Below are 19,639 nucleotides of genomic sequence, written 5' to 3'. Positions count from 1 at the left end.
GAAAAAATAGTTGATATTCAGCTGTTGCATGTTTTTTAAAGTATGTAGTTTGTTAAAAAGTCAAGCTCCTCGATTCAGATAAAAAACTACAATTGTAATTGCCGAGCAACGCAATCAAAAAAGTACGCAAGAACGAAACGAAAATGACACCAGAGCTTAGCCAGAGTCGCAGAGACAAATGATCGGAATTTTTAGTATCTTCGCTACTCTCGTTTTTGAACTACTAGAAAACTTGAGTATTTTCGGTTTTATACAGTGTGGAAGTCTATTCAGTGAAAATTGTTTCTCTTCGAAGTTGTCTAAAAACAAGTGATCGGTTTTGCGAAAGAAAGTGTCGGCTACCTTTTTTTAAGAGGGTTCCTTTTTCAATTTGTTGCGCAGTAGTACTTTTCGTAACAGCTCTGCACAAATAAAAGTTGATTCAAAAGTGCGAACCGAAGTTTTTTTCATAAAAAGCGGTTAAAAAATCGATAGAAAAGATCTGTGCAGTTACACTTCTATTTGGAAAAAAGTCAGTATTTAGTTATTTTGATTTTTTTATCATAGACATAAGAACAATGAAGCCGACGATATTACAGAATTTCGAACAAAAATATTGCTCTTTTTAAATTCCAACAAAAAGAATTTAGTATGCATAAAACTGTTGAGTTAAAATACATTGAGTTATCATTACTTTTAAAATCAAACACAACAATTTTTTTCCGACTGTTGAAACCTAAAAACTCTGATTTTATTTCTCAGTAACCTACTAGGGTATGTTTGGTGCCAAAACAAAAACAAAGATATGAAACTAAATTTAACTACTGCGTTTTTGTCTGCTTTTGAGTTTTAACTGACATTACCACCATTTTTGAAATAGCAACAAGGTTTTTGAATAAAGGAAGGGCTGATTTTTATGAACTAAGATGGATTAGCTTCAATTGTTAAATTTTTTCCAACTTTAGGCTAAATTGTTTTCTGCTTATTCAATGAAACCTTTTCTTTATGTGTAAAAAGTTTTCTTTTTTATTTGCTGGGGAATAAAATTGAAAGGATAGAAAATCTGTGATCAATATGTGATCAATCAAAGGTTGGCATCGTGATTCTTTTTTAACCATGCACTTGGTTAATCAATCTTTACTATTTCGATGAAAGGCAACTGTTTTTATCCCTCTAAAGTTTGCTGTATAATATAGATCAACTCGTATAGATTTTGTTGAAGTTTTAATCTTTATTCGTTTTTGGCCAACTCTGCTTGATTTTCAGTTTAGTTTTACTTAAATTTTGGTATATTTAACCACCGAACTTAACTCTTTTAATGAACATAAAAACAATTTTGATTGCAAGAATGATGTACAATGATCAAACCCCATATTAAAAAGACACAATTCAAACCATATCCTGAGGCACAGAACTGAAAAATCAATCTAATATTCATAATGTTTTTGCAACAAGAAAAAAAAAAGGAAATTGGTAGAAAATATTTTTTAATCTCAAAAGGATACAAAGTAGAAAAAATCATGTTGGTCTTGGTTCACATGTTAAAAAAAATTTTACGCAACCAGATTTCTTTTTTTGCCGCGTTTATTTTTGACGTAAAGCAGCTTTTTATTTCAATTAGAATCACAGCAAAAACATTATTGTTTACAATTTGGTCGCCAAAATACCTATAATAATTAAACTTTCGAGAAATGCAGGCATTTCTGTTTACCATTTTGATAAAATTGTCTATAAAAATTTCAAATTCGTTATCTAAACTGTTTTCAAGTATTTTTAGGCGTTTTAAATTTAGGAAACAAATATGGGAAATACTTGAATGAACTCCAAATTTAAATTTTCAGCCAATTATTATTTTTTTGAATAAGCTATTTTAAATTATTTAATATTTCGACTAGCAGAAAGTAAGAGGAAAGATGTTTTGATATCCTTTTTACAGAGTTCCGTATGAAAGAAGAGATGAAGTTTTTCTATGGTTTCTAAATAAAAACTTATTGATGTGTTTTGGCTAAAACTAGACTGACCCAACTACTGTTTAAGTAACGAATGACATGAAATTTGTAGCATCTCGATAAGAAGGATTAAATTTGAAAATGGCATGATTTGGGCAAGAAAAAGGCAAGTTACTTACAAACTTGAACGTTTTTTGCAAGAAACTTCAAGCAAAAAGCTCATATTACGATCATAACAAGAAGAAAACCACAAAGATCATAACAAGATTTTCCAAGTAAAATAACGATTAAACGCGAAATAACAAGAAGAGGCCAGGAGTCTTGGTAAAAAGTTTCTCCTGTCAAGACGACAACGATTGACTTTCGAGGTTTTTCCAGTATAATCTTTGCGGCTTTTCCCTACCGCTTTTTCATTCCAGGCTTGGGACTGGCAATGGCGGTGTTACAAAAATTACCCAAAGGAGTACTCATGGCGCACGGTAGAAACGCGCCCGCATTGACTTCCAAAAAACTTGACATTGAATAGATAAAGTAAGTAGGAAGATTTTCTCAATTTCAGAAGTCAATTTGAAAAATCAACTTTAAGATATTTTTCATCATGTTATTTGTGTTATTCCCTCCTCTTTTTTCGTGGCTTGGGACTGGTGATGACGGCTTTACGAATATAAATTACAATAAAATGTAGAAAAATCTGCAAATTTTGCAAAAATTGAATTACGGTATCACATCTATTAATTATAAGTAGTATATGTAATACCGTGATTCAACATTTGCGAAACTTCCCTTCTTAATAATTCTACTACGTTATGTTGCATGAACAAAAACGGTCACACCATTTAAAGTTTTTTGAAGGACAACAAGGAGGCTCGGTAATAAGCGTACGAATATATTTTTCAACCGCGCTCATCCACATTCTTGACTTAACTGGCTACCAAATGATGAAGAGATGAAAAAAAACTTTCAAAAACATACATATCGTTCAAAAAACAAGCAATTGAAACAAAAAAGCCATGCCAGAAAGCCAATGTAAGTTGATGATATTAGGACTACTAGAAAAGACAAAATAAAAAAAAAGAAATAATCAATATTTACGACCAAAACCAAAACTCGATGTCTATAATGAAAACAAATCATACCAAAATCAAACTCGAATTAGATAAAACCTAAACAAAACAATTCAAACTAGACTTTTTCAGAAAAAAATATGGGACCTGACTTCAATGCGACTGATTATCAGGTCGACAAAAAAGAGCAAAGAGGTGCAAAGCTCAAAAATACGTTTCTATTTTTGAAATCAATTATATTCACAGTTATTAATGTCATTAGATATCAAATAAAAAAACTAAAGTGATCATTTATATCTCCATAGGAAGCAATTGAGATATTTCATAATCTAATTTTCAAATGCGCAAAATTTCGAAGCCAATGGAACCTACGATTATTGTTATAAACTAAAAAGAAAACAAAAATACCTTAAAATGTAAAAATATATAAACATCACTAATATTTTATGAAATCTCGTAGTAACAGTAGTAGTCAAGCAGAAAAACATATGTTTCAATAAAACACCGTTATAAAGATTGAATCATAGTTCACTGGAAACGGGTTGTCACCTGCGTTTACCGCGATTGAGCTACAAATCGACCGAAAAACTATTTAAATAAATTACGAAGCTCGAAAACACAAACACGTTTTTGAGAACAAATATTTTCAAAAGTCATTACAAAGTTAAGATATTAAAAAGCGACGGTTTTAATTGCAACACCTCAGGAACCCAATTGGGCCTGTTAATCATGAGACTAAGTCACGACCCAACAAAATAACAACAAATACGTAAAGGAGCCAAAACTTCAAACAATTTTACGACTTCACACTGTTCAAAGCAAAATAAGTATATGACATTAAAGCATGATCTCTAAATTATGACTTTCTTCTCATCCTAACGTCAACAAAAGAAGACTTATAAAAGTTTCCTTATAAAAGACTACATAGACATGAAAAAACAAGAAACCCAAAAAATTGGGCAGCATAGAAATCTTGAAAAATGAAATTAGACGGTCGATGCAATCAGTCACAACGTGTAACCAAGCGCGATAACAAAATTTTGAAGCAAAAAAACAATTGAGACTTCTAATTAGTGAGATTGAGATACAGGGTGACAGAAATTTAAGCAAAAATGAGACAGTTGAAAAAATTCTTTTAACTTTTTTGAAAGACCTTAAAACAGAGAGCTATAAACTGAATTCGTTGTCTAGGTTAAATTATATGTCCTGTGGAAGCAATGGAGATCTATTTTCAACAGGTGTATGGCGTACAACAACAACAACAACAAAAAAAGGACAAGCGTCTTTATTTTGTTGTTGCGAGTTAACTGTCTCAGCCTAAAAAGAATAAATCATTCAACAAAAACAATTAACATATCAAGATACGCCTTTTTTCAACGCTGCGAATTTTCCGTATTATGTTTTTTTCATTTGAACTTGTCAAAAATGTGATAATTCGACAACGAAACGAATTGAACTAAAAAATATGCAAACACGCTCAAAAATGATCAAAAAGATTGAAAACGCGTAGTATCAAAACAAAGAAATCATTAGTGAAAGAAAAAACCGTTACCAACATTGTTTTCTGACTATTAAAAAAAATCAGTTTCTGCCTGTTTTTGATGAGGCTGCAATTGGCAAAGTTTATAAAATATTTATATTATAAAATATTGGCAAAATTTACAAATTCACCGATATTTTCTTAAAACAACTATAATCAAAGTCATAACAGATATTAGGTAACAATTGAAAGAAATGTGCAGGTTCATTTTTATATCTCCTAAAATCAAACTGGATCTTTTATCTAGAACACTAAGTCATTGGACTGCAAAAAGTATAACGAATGAAAACAAAACTCAAGAAGTCAATAAAATTTATACGAAAACAATTGGTCAGAGCCATAAAAACATGAGCTTAACTCTTAAACCATAAATTAATCTTGTAAGGCATCGTTTTTTGTAATTAGTATTTATCATTAATTGAGTCATGTATGAATTTCTTTTCAGCAATTTACATCAAATCATTTACATTGCGAAAATATTTTTATAAAAAGGTCGCGCCTCATTAATATCTAAAAAGTTTTTTTTATCTTAAGGATCCTTAGTGAGATCAAGATCAGCCCCTATGTTGTTGCGCGTCTAACAAAACACTCAAATGTTTAAATGGTTGCGATCTAGATCATCTTTTAACAAAATTTTTCGGTTTGTCAAAAATAAATATTGCATTTTGTATAGCTATCAAGTTTATATTTGCAAAAAACTGGCAAAAATATAGTTCCAGAAGAGTCTTAAATCCAGTGGTAGTACAACTAGCACTTTTTGTAGCTTAAGAAAATTTTGGCCGCAGTGTTAAGTTGTCTACTTAAAGCAGGCTTAAAGCAAGTGGGCTAAAAAGCAATTTTGGTCCCTTTTTTAACGAAAAATTTCTGAATTTTGAAAAATTTAGCTTAAATTCTAGCGAAAAAACTGCCTTCGATCTCTTGAGCAACCCTCCTCTATCTTTAGAGATAACACTACAGATAACAATTTTAACCTATTTTAGCAAAACTAACAAATATCGAAAACGTGAATAAAAACAGCTGAATTACGTCTAATATCCACAAAACTTTAGACCTCGATAAATTCCTTTAAAAAACGGAAATTGAAAACATCTTTTAAATTCCATATTCTACTGGACGGGTTTTCTAATGATACTAATCACAACTCTGTACGACGATTATATCGATCGGCGAAAATTGTTTTAACAAAAAAACCATTTGAGTATATAGTTCCTCCTCCACTAAAGTGGGTCGGAACAACAAATCTTTTTTGCGGGGACCCGATGATTCGAACTTTTAAAAATCTTAACAAATTGTATATGAAAAATTTATACACATTTTAGATAATTTTATATAAAAATTGAACAACAAAAAAAAACAAAAATCCGAGAAAAAACACGAATCAGAAAACAGATCATCATTTTTATTGACTTTTCGCACCATCTCAAATATATGGTTTTCTTTGTTTACAACAAATCTTTTTCAAAAACAAAGCGAATCGATAAATCTTCTATTATTGGTCTATTGTACATCAACTTAATGTGCTTTAGTATATTCAATCAAAAATTGAAGCGGGGTTAGACTTGATAATTTGTGGTCTTTTCGTCAAGTTCATGGCATCTGAACAAATCCAAAAAGAGCGGTAGTACGGTGCCGTAGGAATCTTGACAAGACTTAGTACGGTTTTTTCTAAGTCTTATACGGTGCCGTAGTAAGGCCTTAGTAAGTTTTCCAAGTCTGGTCAACCTGGGATGTTAAAAGTGTCCCTTAGATCAGCATATGTCTTCCTTTACAGCGCTGGAACTTTTGCACATTTATGCGAGGGAAAATTTCTTCTGTATACCAAAACTCCAAATGATCTCTGAAGCGCTGATGTCTATGTGAAGCCCGGGCCGAGGAATGAGCGGAAAAAAAATGCAAGAAATGAGCGGAATTTGAGCGGACAGTTTAGCAAATTCCGCTCAAAGCCCTTACATTTTTTTGACCGGAATGAGCGGAATTTGAGCGGAAAAAAAATGCAAGAAATGAGCGGAATTTGAGCGGAATAAAAAATGCAAGAAATGAGCGGAATTTGAGCGGAATCAAAAATGCAAGATATGAGCGGAATTTGAGCGGAATCAAAAATGCAAGATATGAGCGGAATTTGAGCGGAATCAAAAATGCAAGAAATGATCGGAATTTGAGCGGAAAAAAAATGCAAGAAATGATCGGAGAGACGTTTCGACCGCACTTTTGTCTGATCAGAGGACGTTTCGAGAGCTGAAATAGGTTAAATACTGTCGGAAAAAATCTACAGTTGAACTAACGAACAACTCTTTGAGATTTTCCAGTATGTTTTGGGTGTGTTCCCCTCCTCCTTTTCTCAACCGGGCTGGGGACCGGCTACGGCGGAGTTACAAACAAACAACTATAGGAGAATTGAGCAGAGCTAGCTAAAAAAACTAGGCTCGAAAAGCTCTCTCCAAAACAGAAACACTAAACAGACCAGACAAAGTATAAAATAATAATAAAAGTATAATAATGTCATAAATATAATAATAAATATAATAAAGATTAAAACCAGAATGAAACAAGGAGGTTCGTTTATGTGCGACTGCACATAATGTTCCAACTATTCTCATTGTCGAACTTTTTTTCTATACAAGCTAAACCAAAAAATGTTTTTCCACTACAACCCACACAAAAAGTGGGACTCCTACATTGCTTTTCTTTAGCATTCGACAACTCTAAGATCCGATTGAAAAAAAAGACGTTTTAAAATAAAATTTTCAAATAAGCGAAAAATCCAACTAAGAGACTAACTTTTTTTCTATACAAGCTAAACCAAAAATTGTTTTTCCACTACAACCCACACAAAAAGTGGGACTCCTACGTTGCTTTTCGTTAGCATTCGACAACTCTAAGATCCGATTGAAAAAAAAAGACGTTTTAAAATAAAATTTTCAAATAAGCGAAAAATCCAACTAAGAGACTAACTTTTTTTCTATACAAGCTAAACCAAAAAATGTTTTTCCACTACAACCCACACAAAAAGTGGGACTCCTACGTTGCTTTTCGTTAGCATTCGACAACTCTAAGATCCGATTGAAAAAAAAGACGTTTTAAAATAAAATTTTCAAATAAGCGAAAAATCCAACTAAGAGACTAACTTTTTTCTATACAAGCTAAACCAAAAAATGTTTTTCCACTACAACCCACACGAAAAGTGGGAATCCTACGTTGCTTTTCGTTAGCATTCGACAACTCTAAGATCCGATTGAAAAAAAAGACGTTTTAAAATAAAATTTTCAAATAAGCGAAAAATCAAACTAAGAGACTAACTTTTTTTTCTATAAAAGCTAAACCAAAAAATGTTTTTCCACTACAACCCACAAGAAAAGTGGGACTCCTACGTTGCTTTTAAAAGTGGAAAACTTTTAAATTAAATTTAACCGTAACTTTGCGAAACTAAATAAACAGCAGGAAATACTTCTATAAATGTTTGTTTTGTCCCCAATAATTTGTAGAGAGCCCTGTTTCGGAAACATGTACCTAAAATAAACTAATAAACTTTAGTTCGACTGGCAGGGTGTTGAAGCAGTGCTTATGTAGGAAAATGGAATTAGTTCGAACTAAAAGGAATATGAATCTGATTCTGAAAGACTTTAAAGAAATGGAAGCTAATGAGGACCATATGTCGTTACCGCTTCTGTATTTGTGAAAATCAATTTTCCAGAGGTCTATTTTTGCAGGAATACTAGTTTTTGATGTAATATTTAAGAAAGAGAGATTGGATTCAAGTTGATCCACTTTAAAACCACTGCGTTTCCTGTTGTGACAATTCAAAGAAGTTAAAGTTTTTTTAACCCGTTTTTCTGAAACTTCAGTATTGATTTTTTTTCAGGAACCCCAAAAGGTTCCCAAGTTACTGGTTCAATCTAGAAACATCAGTAGGGCTGAAGAGTGGAAAACTTTTAAATTAAATTTAACCGTAACTTTGCGAAACTAAATAAACAGCAGGAAATACTTCTATAAATGTTTGTTTTGTCCCCAATAATTTGTAGAGAACCCTGTTTCGGAAACATGTACCTAAAATAAACTAATAAACTTTAGTTCGACTGGCAGGGTTTTGAAGCAGTGCTTATGTAGGAAAATGGAATTAGTTCGAACTAAAAGGAATATCAATCTGATTCTGAAAGACTTTAAAGAAATGGAAGCTAATGAGGACCATATGTCGTTACCGCTTCTGTATTTGTGAAAATCAATTTTCCAGAGATCTATTTTTGCAGGAATACTAGTTTTTGATGTAATATTTAAGAAAGAGAGATTGGATTCAAGTTGATCCACTTTAAAACCACTGCATTTCCTGTTGTGACAATTCAAAGAAGTTAAAGTTTTTTTAACCCGTTTTTCTGAAACTTCAGTATTGATTTTTTTCAGGAACCCCAAAAGGTTCCCAAGTTACTGGTTCAATCTAGAAACATCAGTAGGGCTGAAGAGTGGAAAACTTTTAAATTAAATTTAACCGTAACTTTGCGAAACTAAATAAACAGCAGGAAATACTTCTATAAATGTTTGTTTTGTCCCCAATAATTTGTAGAGAGCCCTGTTTCGGAAACATGTACCTAAAATATACTAATAAACTTTAGTTCGACTGGCAGGGTTTTGAAGCAGTGCTTATGTAGGAAAATGGAATTAGTTCGAACTAAAAGGAAAATCAATCTGATTCTGAAAGACTTTAAAGAAATGGAAGCTAATGAGGACCATATGTCGTTACCGCTTCTGTATTTGTGAAAACCAATTTTCCAGAGGTCTATTTTTGCAGGAATACTAGTTTTCACTGCTTGTAACGGCTGCTTTCCTTGTGTTTCACAAAGAAAGTTTTACACCGCCCAGTTCGTTCTGAGTGGTTACAAAATCTGTCCGGATACTTCGTTTATGCAGTTCGCTTTTGTAACAGTATATCCGCTCTGCTGTACTAACCGTTGCATTAACTATTTTAGTTCGTAACTATTCGCTGATCTTAGTTTTTTCAACTATCAATTTGAACTGGATTGCTACAGATCACACAATACGGGATCTCTTTATGTATACCAGTTCAATCCGATAGAAAAAACAAATCGAAGACAAAGATATATGTCTAAGACCTTTTTGTGCAAAAATATTTAAATTTAAACCTAGGTTGGCTTTTGCTGTTTGTACTCACAAGTTGAGAATACCAGAAGTTGGGGTTGTAACAGTTGAATTTCAGCTCCAATAATTCGTTGATGCAAGACACAGTAACAGAATTTACTGCTCAAGAATAATATTTTGAATACAAGACACAGTAACAATTTACTGCTCAGGAATATTTCTAGTTCAAGACACAGTAACACGTTATTTACTGCTCAAGACAATTTGTTTTGCAATATTTTGCTGAGTTATACTTTCAGCCGTTTTCTGCGGCTACTACGTTGAGTTCTCTGTGTTGCTTTTTGTTATTTCCCCTTTTTCTCTTTTTTCTCACGTGACAAACTGTAACTAGAACTATAACTATAACTATTAAATGACTAAGACATCAGAAAGTGTTTTGTTTCTATTTTCCCCGCCTATGCAAGCTTGTTATTCCTTAAGCTCAGCTCCAACATCGCCGGCCCTGTTTTCCTTCGTGAAAACATCATTGTCAGTTGGAAGTACTGGAGCGAGCTTCACTACGGGCCTCTTGTAGTATCCATCTTTTGTTCGGATTTTCGCTGATCGAATCACTCCGTCGGAACCTTCAAATGTTTCGGTTATTCGACCCAGATTGTAATATCCACGTTTGTCACTGCCTTCCACTAACCACACAAGATCACCCTGCTGAAGACTTCTTTCCGTTGTGGTCTGCCATTTCTTTCGACTATTCAACGTTGGCAAGTATTCTTTACGGAATCTGTCCCAGATGAGGTCTGCGTAAGCTTGTGTTTGTCGGAAGAGCTTTCTATGATCAACAAATTGCTCTGCACCTGATAGATACGGTAAACAAAGGTTCTTGTTGCCAAGTAGGAAGTGGTTTGGAGTAATAGCTTCTAAATCGGTAGCATCAGAACTGACTTGTGTCAGGGGTCTAGCATTCAGCGTCTGTTCAACAAGACACATCGTGGTTGACAGAACGTCCTCCGTGACCGGTCGATTGCCCAGCACTGCGTACACTGCCTTCTTGCAACTCCTAACCAGTCTTTCCCACACTCCTCCAAAGTGTGGTGCTGCAGGTGGGTTGAACTTCCATCTGATACCTTGTTGAATCAGATGTTCTTCAATTGGCACCCTGTTCCATGCTGCTATATACTCTGCCAGTTCTTTTTCAGCTCCAACGAAGTTTGTCCCGTTATCGCTAATCATTTTGACTGGTTTGCCTCTTCGTGCAATGAATCGCATGATTGCGTTCAGACAACTATCAGTGTCTAATCTTGGTACAATCTCTATATGTACCGCACGTACAGTAAGGCATGTGAATAGACAACACCAACGCTTTTCGTTTCTTCGACCAATCTTTACTGTGAATGGTCCAAAATAGTCTACGCCCACATTCGAGAACACTGTTGATGCCACTAATCGTTCTTCAGGTAGATTTGCCATTACTGGTGCCTTTGTTTGGGCATTTCCCTTTCGACATCTAATGCATTTGTTTTTGATCGATCTCAAAGCATTTCGTATGCCTAGGATCCAGAATTTTTGCTGGACTATGTTTCTGACATGTTCAGTACCTTCGTGGTGATTATTCTTATGTTCATTTTGCAAGAATAATTCAACTACATGGTGCTTCCAATGTAACAGTATTGGATGCTTGGTTTCGAAGTTCAGATGACTTTTACCTATTCTGCCTTGAGCACGAATAAGTCCTTGTTGATCTATGAATGGTGAAAACTGGAGGATTTTGCTGTTTTTTGGAATTTCCCTTTCAGCCCTGAGAGATTTCATCTGTTCAGTAAACTGTTCTTGCTGCAGTAGTCTGAAGATGCTTGCTTGTGCATCCTCTCTTTCTTCAACACTTAGTGTTTTTGTTGCCGGTTTGTGTTTTATAAATACGCGCTGTACGTATGCCATTGTATTTACTAGTCGATTGTAATTGCTGAATCGTTCCCACTGAATCATCGGCTTCTTCTCTTCAACCTTTGCTGAGAAGACCATTTCGTCGTTTTGTTCATCTGAAGCAAATGTTAAATTCAACTGTTCAGGCCATTCGTTCTCTCGTTGCTTCAACCAGGCCGGCCCAGTGAGCCATTCGCTTCTCTTAAGTTCGTTTACATTGATTGCTCGTGTCCCGATGTCAGCTGGATTGTTAATACCACTCACATGATTCCACTGTGAAACATTAGTTGTGTCCAAAATCTCAGCCACTCTGTTTGCAACAAACACCTGTTGCTTACGGTGGGAGCTCTGAATCCATTGCAGAACGGTAGTGGAGTCTGACCATAAGTTGCAACTCTGAATCTTCGATTCGTGTTCCTTCACTATCTGTTCTTTAAGTGTCACTGCCATCACTGCTGCTTGTAGTTCCAAGCGTGGTATGGAAAGGTGTCGAATCGGTGCGACTCGGCACTTTCCGATTACAAATGCTAAATCTGCTGAGTATTCTTTGGGCTTTGAACGTAGGTAAGCCACTGCGCACATTGTGTCTTCAGATGCGTTGGCAAACACATGAAGTTCCCATTTGTCCTTGGCTGTGCTGAAGTATCTTCTATCAATGCTGGTTTCTGCTACTTCTGGAAGCTGCGCCTTCCACTTCAGAAACTCTTCTTCTTCGTTAGGTTCTGCTGAGTTGTCCCAATGTTGTCCATTTTTGAGCCAGATGCTCTTCAGGAGTCGTCTCATATGGACACTGAATGGTGCAAACAGTCCAAGAGGATCAAACACTGAAGAAACTAGAGATAAGATCTTCCTTTGGGTGATTGGGGTCTCAACTTCTTTGCTTGTACCTCTACAAACCTGTAGACTATCATCGGTAATCGTCCACTGAAGCCCAAGCACTGATGACCCTTCCTGGCTGGGTTCTACTTCAACCTGCTTTGTTTTGCTGATTGATCTTAAGTCCTCTGGGATTGCGTTGGTTACCACGTCGCTATTGGTGATCCACTTCTTCAGTTCAAATCCATGTTTTGAGAGAAGAGGTTGCAGTTGTTTGAGAACTTTGATTGCTTCTTCAGGTGTTTCGACTGACTTGATGAAATCGTCCATGTAGAAGTTGTTTTGGATTGTTTTTGCTGCAATTGGGAACTCGTCTTCGTTATCGATCGCCACTCGCTTCAGAGCGTAGTTGGCACATGTTGGGGAACTCTTTGCTCCGAAAACATGACGCTGATACTCGTAAATTTGCACAGGTTCGTTCATTGTTGGTCGCCACAGGAATCTCAAGCAGCTTTTATCCCGATCAGGAACTTGCACTTGAAGAAACATTGATTCAATATCTGCGGTTAAGGCAATTGGTCCTTCTCGAAATCTGAATATTGTTCCGATCAATCCGTGTAGTAGATCGGGTCCGGCTAACAACTTGTCATTTAGGCATACATCCTTGTATTTCGCTGCAGCGTTGCAAATACGGCGAACTTTACCCGGTTTGTTGGGGTTTAGTACTGAATGGTGTGGCAAATACCACTCTCTTCCGAAAGTGCCTTTGACTTCCGATTTACCAAGGATCTTCACAAATCCCTTTTCAACATCTGTATCAATTGACTGTTGATACAATTCTTTTAACTTTGGGTCTCGTTGGAATCTTCGTTCCAGTGAGTAGAGCTGACCAAGGGCTGAGCTGTAGTTGTTTGGAAGACTGGGTTCTGATTCATTCCAGAGCATGCCCACTTCGTACCGCTCGCCTGTAAACGTTGTCGTGCTCTCTAGAGGTTTCTGAGCTTGCTGCTCTTTCTTTGATTGACTTACAACATTTATTTTGGAAGCATAGGTTTCTATGTCCCACCATGATTGGATATTTTCTGCCACTTTCACATCTTCTGTGAAGGCAAAATGACAAACATTTTGACTTTTCTTGCCTGTCATGGGACCACTGACTACCCATCCTAATTCTGTTAAGACGGCGAAAGGCTCACTTCATGTTCCAATCTTATAGTCCAATGGACGTTGAATTTCGTAGGCATCTTGTCCAAGTATGATGCCTACTTCCATCAGGTTGAATGTTCTGTTAGTGAGAACATTCAGGTGTCTGAATTTGTTCTTCAGTTCCTTGTAGTCATATGTTGTGTTTCCCAACGAGATTGATGGGTGTGCAAACGCTTCAATTGAATGCACCTTTGAATGTAGTCCCTTTATTGTGATAGGAACCTTCTCTGTCCTCAAATCTTGCGTCCCATGTATGCCAGCTATGTTTAAGGTAACGTCCGTGCCTTTGGCTTGTAGTTGATCCTTAACACTTTGATCGATGAATGATACTGTTGAACCACTATCGAGGAAAGCGTAGGTAGTCAACCTGTTACCACCACTCTGAACCGATACCGGAACTATTTGAAGAAAACTAGTAACTTGGTTACTCTGGTTGATTGTTGCTGCGCTTACGTTAACTGCGTGACTACCCTCGTCCATTTGGTTTTCTTAGTGTAGCAGTCTGTTGTGCTTTTTGGTACATCCATTTATACCGCACGGGTGGACTTTACAATCTTTGATTGCATGACCTTTCCCCAGACATCCATAACATAAGCCTTCTTTTCTCACTGCTGCATAGCGATCGGTGACATTCATATTCTTAAATATTGGACAGTTCCATATTTTATGAGTGCCATCCGCTAGTGGACAGTTGTTGTTTTGCATTTGCTTGGTTTCTTGCAGGTTTGAACTTGCACTGAAGTTCGATGTCTTCGAGAATCGTTTTTCTCTATTTGTGTTGCGTCGGTCTTCTTCTTTGCGTTCCCCTTTAAACGCTGAAAACCCTTCATGCACGAATGCCATTCGTGATAGCCATTTTTCAAACATGATTAGATCAGGCCAGTCCTCGTCTTTGTCATCGACGTAGAACCACCATTTTTCTTTAAGAACTTGAGGTAGCTTATCAACTGCCATGTGCAATGTCGAACTTGATTGCAAATCACCAATATGTTTGTACTCTTTGAGCACGTTCACGAAGTTAGATACAATAACAGAAAAATTAATCAGGCTGGTTGAATCATGAGGTTTCACTTGATTAGCTTTTCGTAGGCTCTCAAGCTGCGCATCTATAATTACATGCGGTCTTCCAAATTTTTTTTCTAAAATGTTCCAGGCAGCACTGTAAAACTGTCCAGAATAGCCCATTCCCGAGATTGCAGATTTTGCTTTGCCTGTTAGCAGAGTCTTCAAATGGCTCATTTTCTCTGAGTCGGGAATCGTGCGTTTATCTACTGTTGCTATGAACATGCTAGACCACTCAGGCCACTCCAGTGGGTCTCCGTCAAAATTGTTCAACCTCAATTTTGGTAAACTACTGCTTGAATGTCCAGTGTTGTAGTGCCTTCCAGCTATCGGCGATATATCCCGCCCTTCAACACTTACTGAGCGTTCGCGAGAGTTTAGGTACCATGGGTAATGCCTCTGCTTATTCCGTTCAGGGCTGACGTCAAAGCGAGCTCTTGGTCGAATTGGTGTTTGCGTGTCGTTCATCGAATTCGCCCACTCCGAGACATCTCTCCCTTTTGGGGTCCAATTGAAAGGTGAATTGTCACGTGCCTTAGTCGATTGAGAACGTAAGTCATCTTTCTCCAATGCTGTTCTTTGCAATTGGCGCTCTAGGTCTCGCTCCTTTTGCCGAAGCTGATGTTGCATCTCTAGTTCTTTCATTTGCGTTTCTAGATCCAACCTCTTTCGATCAAATTGTGCTCGTTCGATTTGCAACTTCCTTTCAAATTCAATTTCAAATTCTTTTATTCGTTCTTCAACCCGACGTTTCACTGAAGATGTTTCCGAAACGTTTTCTGCATCCTGGTTGATTGTCCGTGTAACCGTGTTCGTCGTTGCATTACTTGTGTTACCATGGTTTTGGTTAAACTCTGGAATTCCAACGTTTTGTTCTAACTGATGCACATTATTCGCAGGCGGTTGCTCTTCATTGGCATGAAGAGTTGACTGGCTTTGCTGGCTTGACATGTTTGTCTCTCCGTGGATATACGGTAACCACTCTGCGTTCAAATATTGAAAGTATTTTTCTCTCTCAAGTTTGCGTTTTAAAGAAATATCTGGGTCTCGGAGAGTCTCAGCTTTCTTATTCACGAGTTTTTGAATGCTGTCGTCCAGTTGCAGTATCTGCTGATAAAGAGTCTTGAGCTTGCTTGGTCGATGTTGATTATCAATGAGCTCAAAACCTTCCTCCTGTTTCTCAATCCACTTGTTTCGCAAGTTGTTGATCTGTCGATCCAAAACGCTTTGACTCTGTGACGGAGTCACTTCTTGTGTACTTCGGGACTGCAGCTTGAATCTCTACAGCTCCTTTATTTGTTTGCTTTAATTTAGTTTTTGCTTTTCAACGTTCCTATTTGCTTTGCCTAATTGGCTTTGCGTTGTTGAAATGTTCGTTGGGTTTTGTTCTCGTTCGTCGATGACTTCGTCACTTCGACTGTGGGGTTGGACAGCAGTTTATTCCACTGTCCGGGTCGGCGGACCAAATGTAACGGCTGCTTTCCTTGTGTTTCACAAAGAAAGTTTTACACCGCCCAGTTCGTTCTGAGTGGTTACAAAATCTGTCCGGATACTTCGTTTATGCAGTTCGCTTTTGTAACTGTATATCCGCTCTGCTGTACTAACCGTTGCATTAACTATTTTAGTTCGTAACTATTCGCTGATCTTAGTTTTTTCAACTATCAATTTGAACTGGATTGCTACAGATCACACAATACGGGATCTCTTTATGTATACCAGTTCAATCCGATAGAAAAAACAAATCGAAGACAAAGATATATGTCTAAGACCTTTTTGTGCAAAAATATTTAAATTTAAACCTAGGTTTGCTTTTGCTGTTTGTACTCACAAGTTGAGAATACCAGAAGTTGGGGTTGTAACAGTTGAATTTCAGCTCCAATAATTCGTTGATGCAAGACACAGTAACAGAATTTACTGCTCAAGAATAATATTTTGAATACAAGACACAGTAACAATTTACTGCTCAGGAATATTTCTAGTTCAAGACACAGTAACACGTTATTTACTGCTCAAGACAATTTGTTTTGCAATATTTTGCTGAGTTATACTTTCAGCCGTTTTCTGCGGCTACTACGTTGAGTTCTGTGTGTTGCTTTTTGTTATTTCCCCTTTTTCTCTTTTTTCTCACGTGACAAACTGTAACTAGAACTATAACTATAACTATTAAATGACTAAGACATCAGAAAGTGTTTTGTTTCTATTTTCCCCGCCTATGCAAGCTTGTTATTCCTTAAGCTCAGCTCCAACACTGCTCAATGCAAAATTTTTCAGATAACCACGCCTGAACTTGTTCAGGTGAAAATTTACCTGAAATACAGTTCAGGTGTTTTTCAGGTGGTTTTCAGGTGCTGTTACACCTGAAATTCACCTGAACTTCTAGTTACCTGAACTTGGTTCAAGTAAATTTACCTGAACTTTTTTTACATACTTTGTGTACATACTTTCCCTGTTTCTGGAATTTCAATGTTTCCGCTCGTTTGGTCATGTCAAATTCCGCTCATTTCCTGCATTTTTTATTCCGATCAAATTCCTCTCATTTCTTGCATTTTTTTCCCGCTCAAATTCCGCTCATTCCTTGCATTTTTTGTTCCGCTCAAATTCCGCTCATTTCTTGCATTTTTTTTATCGATTCCGCTCATTCCGGTCAAATTCCGCTCATTCCGGTCATCTCTTCCATTTTTTTTGAGCGGAATTTGAGCGGACTCCTCGACTTGGGAGATATTTAGCTGGTTTTTTTAGATAAGTCATCTAAATCAGCTAAAATTAGCTCAGAAAAAAGTCAGATAAAATCACCTTTTTCATCTCTATTCATTCATATTTTTCTTAAATTTTCTCTACCCGGGCTTGGTCTTCAGTCTGCAGGTGAAATCGAGATGTTAAGAGTGACGTCAATTGTTTGTTTTCAGCCGTGGATGCCGATGCGCCTTACACGTATGTGTATGGACTGATCAGATCTATTCCTGTTCCCTACTCGGTCGGAGACTATGCTAATGTTTGTTCCCACTTAATGAACTATGACTCATGTCCAATCAAAGCTGGCCAGGTGTACTCGTACAATATTCAGGTTCCAGTGCTTGAGGAATATCCATCGGTGAGCAATGTTATTACTAAAATAATACTAAAGTAAAGCGTTAGATTTATCACTTTTAGTCAATCATGACCTTTTTAAAAATTACTCTAACGTCATTTTTTGAAAAAGAGTCTTGCTAGATCTCGCGTGGCATATCAATCCTCCAAGATTCTTGTACGACAAAAAGCTACCTTTGTACGAATCGTGTAATTGTTCCAGTATTTTTTCAACTGTTCAGTATTAATTGTTCAAAATTAAGAAAAGTGGTACGGCATTCTGAAAAATAACTCTCACGCGCCCTGTGAAACGAAACTTGATACACCTAGCCATGATATGCAAGATTTTGATAAATCGGAACGAAAATGAAGAACAGAAAAACCACAAAAAGTTTGTACCGAAATCAAAAGTCTTTAATGCCTTGTGTTGTTCTGTTTTGAAAATTGTTAAAACGCAGTTTTTTACCGTGCCATATCAGGTGGTCCTATCAACATTTTCAATAAATCCGGGAACACATATTAAATTGGAAAAATCTCAAAGCTCATGTATTGAATTTTCTAGAAAACTTTTTTCCTACAATCATTATATAATCCTACTAACTCTTCCTAAATCTTGTTTTTCGAACCCCAAAACCAGACATGTCGTGGTATGATTCTGGATGTTCTCAATTGCTTAACTTATCAAGATCTTGTTTCTTGAATTTTTTGCAAAAAATTACAAGTTTGTTTACATGTCTCCACGTTTGGCAAAATGTTCAATTTTTAATAAGTTCATATCAAGGTATTTCAAGGTTTGATTAACAGTGTGACTAGTTTGATCTAAACTGTGGTTTGCAAAAGTTAACTATTGACAGTGTTTTATTTTTTCTAAGCTCAAAATAAAGAAAAATATTGCGCTTATAAGGCTTATTTATTTATAAGAATCAAGAAAATGAATCTAGAAAAATTGCACTAGTTAAATGACATGCCTATTGAGATCTTTTCAACAATTGCCCCTCCCTCCCTTTGGTGCCTAGTAGAGAATCGCCCACTTCTGTACTTTACTTTACCACAATATTACTTGGCCTACAGTTTAGATAGACGAATATCAGGTTAAGCGCAATTGCGGACCATTGTTCACGGCCATGCCTCTGTTGCGCTGTGGGAATCTTGTCGGAAGCCGCGGCGCAATTCTTTTCGTTTTCTATTCCAATTCGAATAATTAACACAGCATGGCAAGAATAGCCCCCCCCCCCCCCGTCTTTGCAGGGGGCTAATGATGAAAAGATCCGCCTACTGTAGTAGGGAAAAGAGCTCAAAAAACGACGTTTATTGTTTCTTTGGTACACTGGAATAGATTATATACGTTGGAAATACTATGTACAGTTTTTACTGTAACGGTTAACAAAGTATTATTTATAGAAGATTGCATAAATATTTCATTATTTCGGACTGTTGTGCCTACTTTCGCATTCACCAACTTTCGACATATTGAAACAGTTATTAGCAAAACATTATCTTGTTTTTATAAGTATTGTTTTTTTAGCTCACACTTGCAGTTGAGGTCAAAATCGCGGACAAGAAAGGATCAAGCGACTATTTGACGTGCTTCGCATTCGCTTTACAGATCAATTGACAAAATTCTTACTTTATTGAGAGTGATTCATATACGTAATAAATATATAAAAGGATCTGATTACTTAAATCTGACTTGAAGTGATTTGATTGACTTGGAAATCTGCACTCAAAATTTCACCATATTGCGCAACCTCTTTTATTGAATTTTCCTCGTTTATAAATACCTACCGGTCACTGGAACCTTGTTGCAAATTTTCAGAGTTTCTTATTCACACATTGAATAAAGTTAAGGTAAATATACCTCAACGGAGTTAAGGTGAATTCCCGGGTCGAGGCCGAATGGTTATCTTGTAAGATCTTGCAAGTTTCTGGCAGAAACTTACAAGGCGATGCAT

General features: G+C 36.4%; 1 protein-coding gene across 1 annotated transcript in view; it reads left to right on the top strand.

Annotated features, from left to right (window-relative positions):
* Positions 1-19,439, top strand: part of LOC142351543 (NPC intracellular cholesterol transporter 2-like) — a 32,946-nt gene extending 13,507 nt beyond the window's left edge. The window contains exons 5-6 of the mRNA XM_075403626.1: positions 17,528-17,712; positions 19,213-19,439. Coding sequence (XP_075259741.1) covers positions 17,528-17,712; positions 19,213-19,302 — 275 coding nt within the window. The 3' untranslated portion in view covers positions 19,303-19,439. The remainder of the gene's footprint in view (positions 1-17,527; positions 17,713-19,212) is intronic.
* Positions 19,440-19,639: the final 200 nt, after the last annotated feature.

This window comes from Convolutriloba macropyga, chromosome 13 (assembly GCF_964194025.1).
Source record: "Convolutriloba macropyga chromosome 13, txConMacr16.3, whole genome shotgun sequence".
NCBI classification, from domain to species: Eukaryota; Metazoa; Xenacoelomorpha; order Acoela; family Convolutidae; genus Convolutriloba; species Convolutriloba macropyga.
The sequence above is the reverse complement of the archived record's forward strand: the minus strand, read 5'-3'. Positions and strand labels throughout refer to the sequence as shown.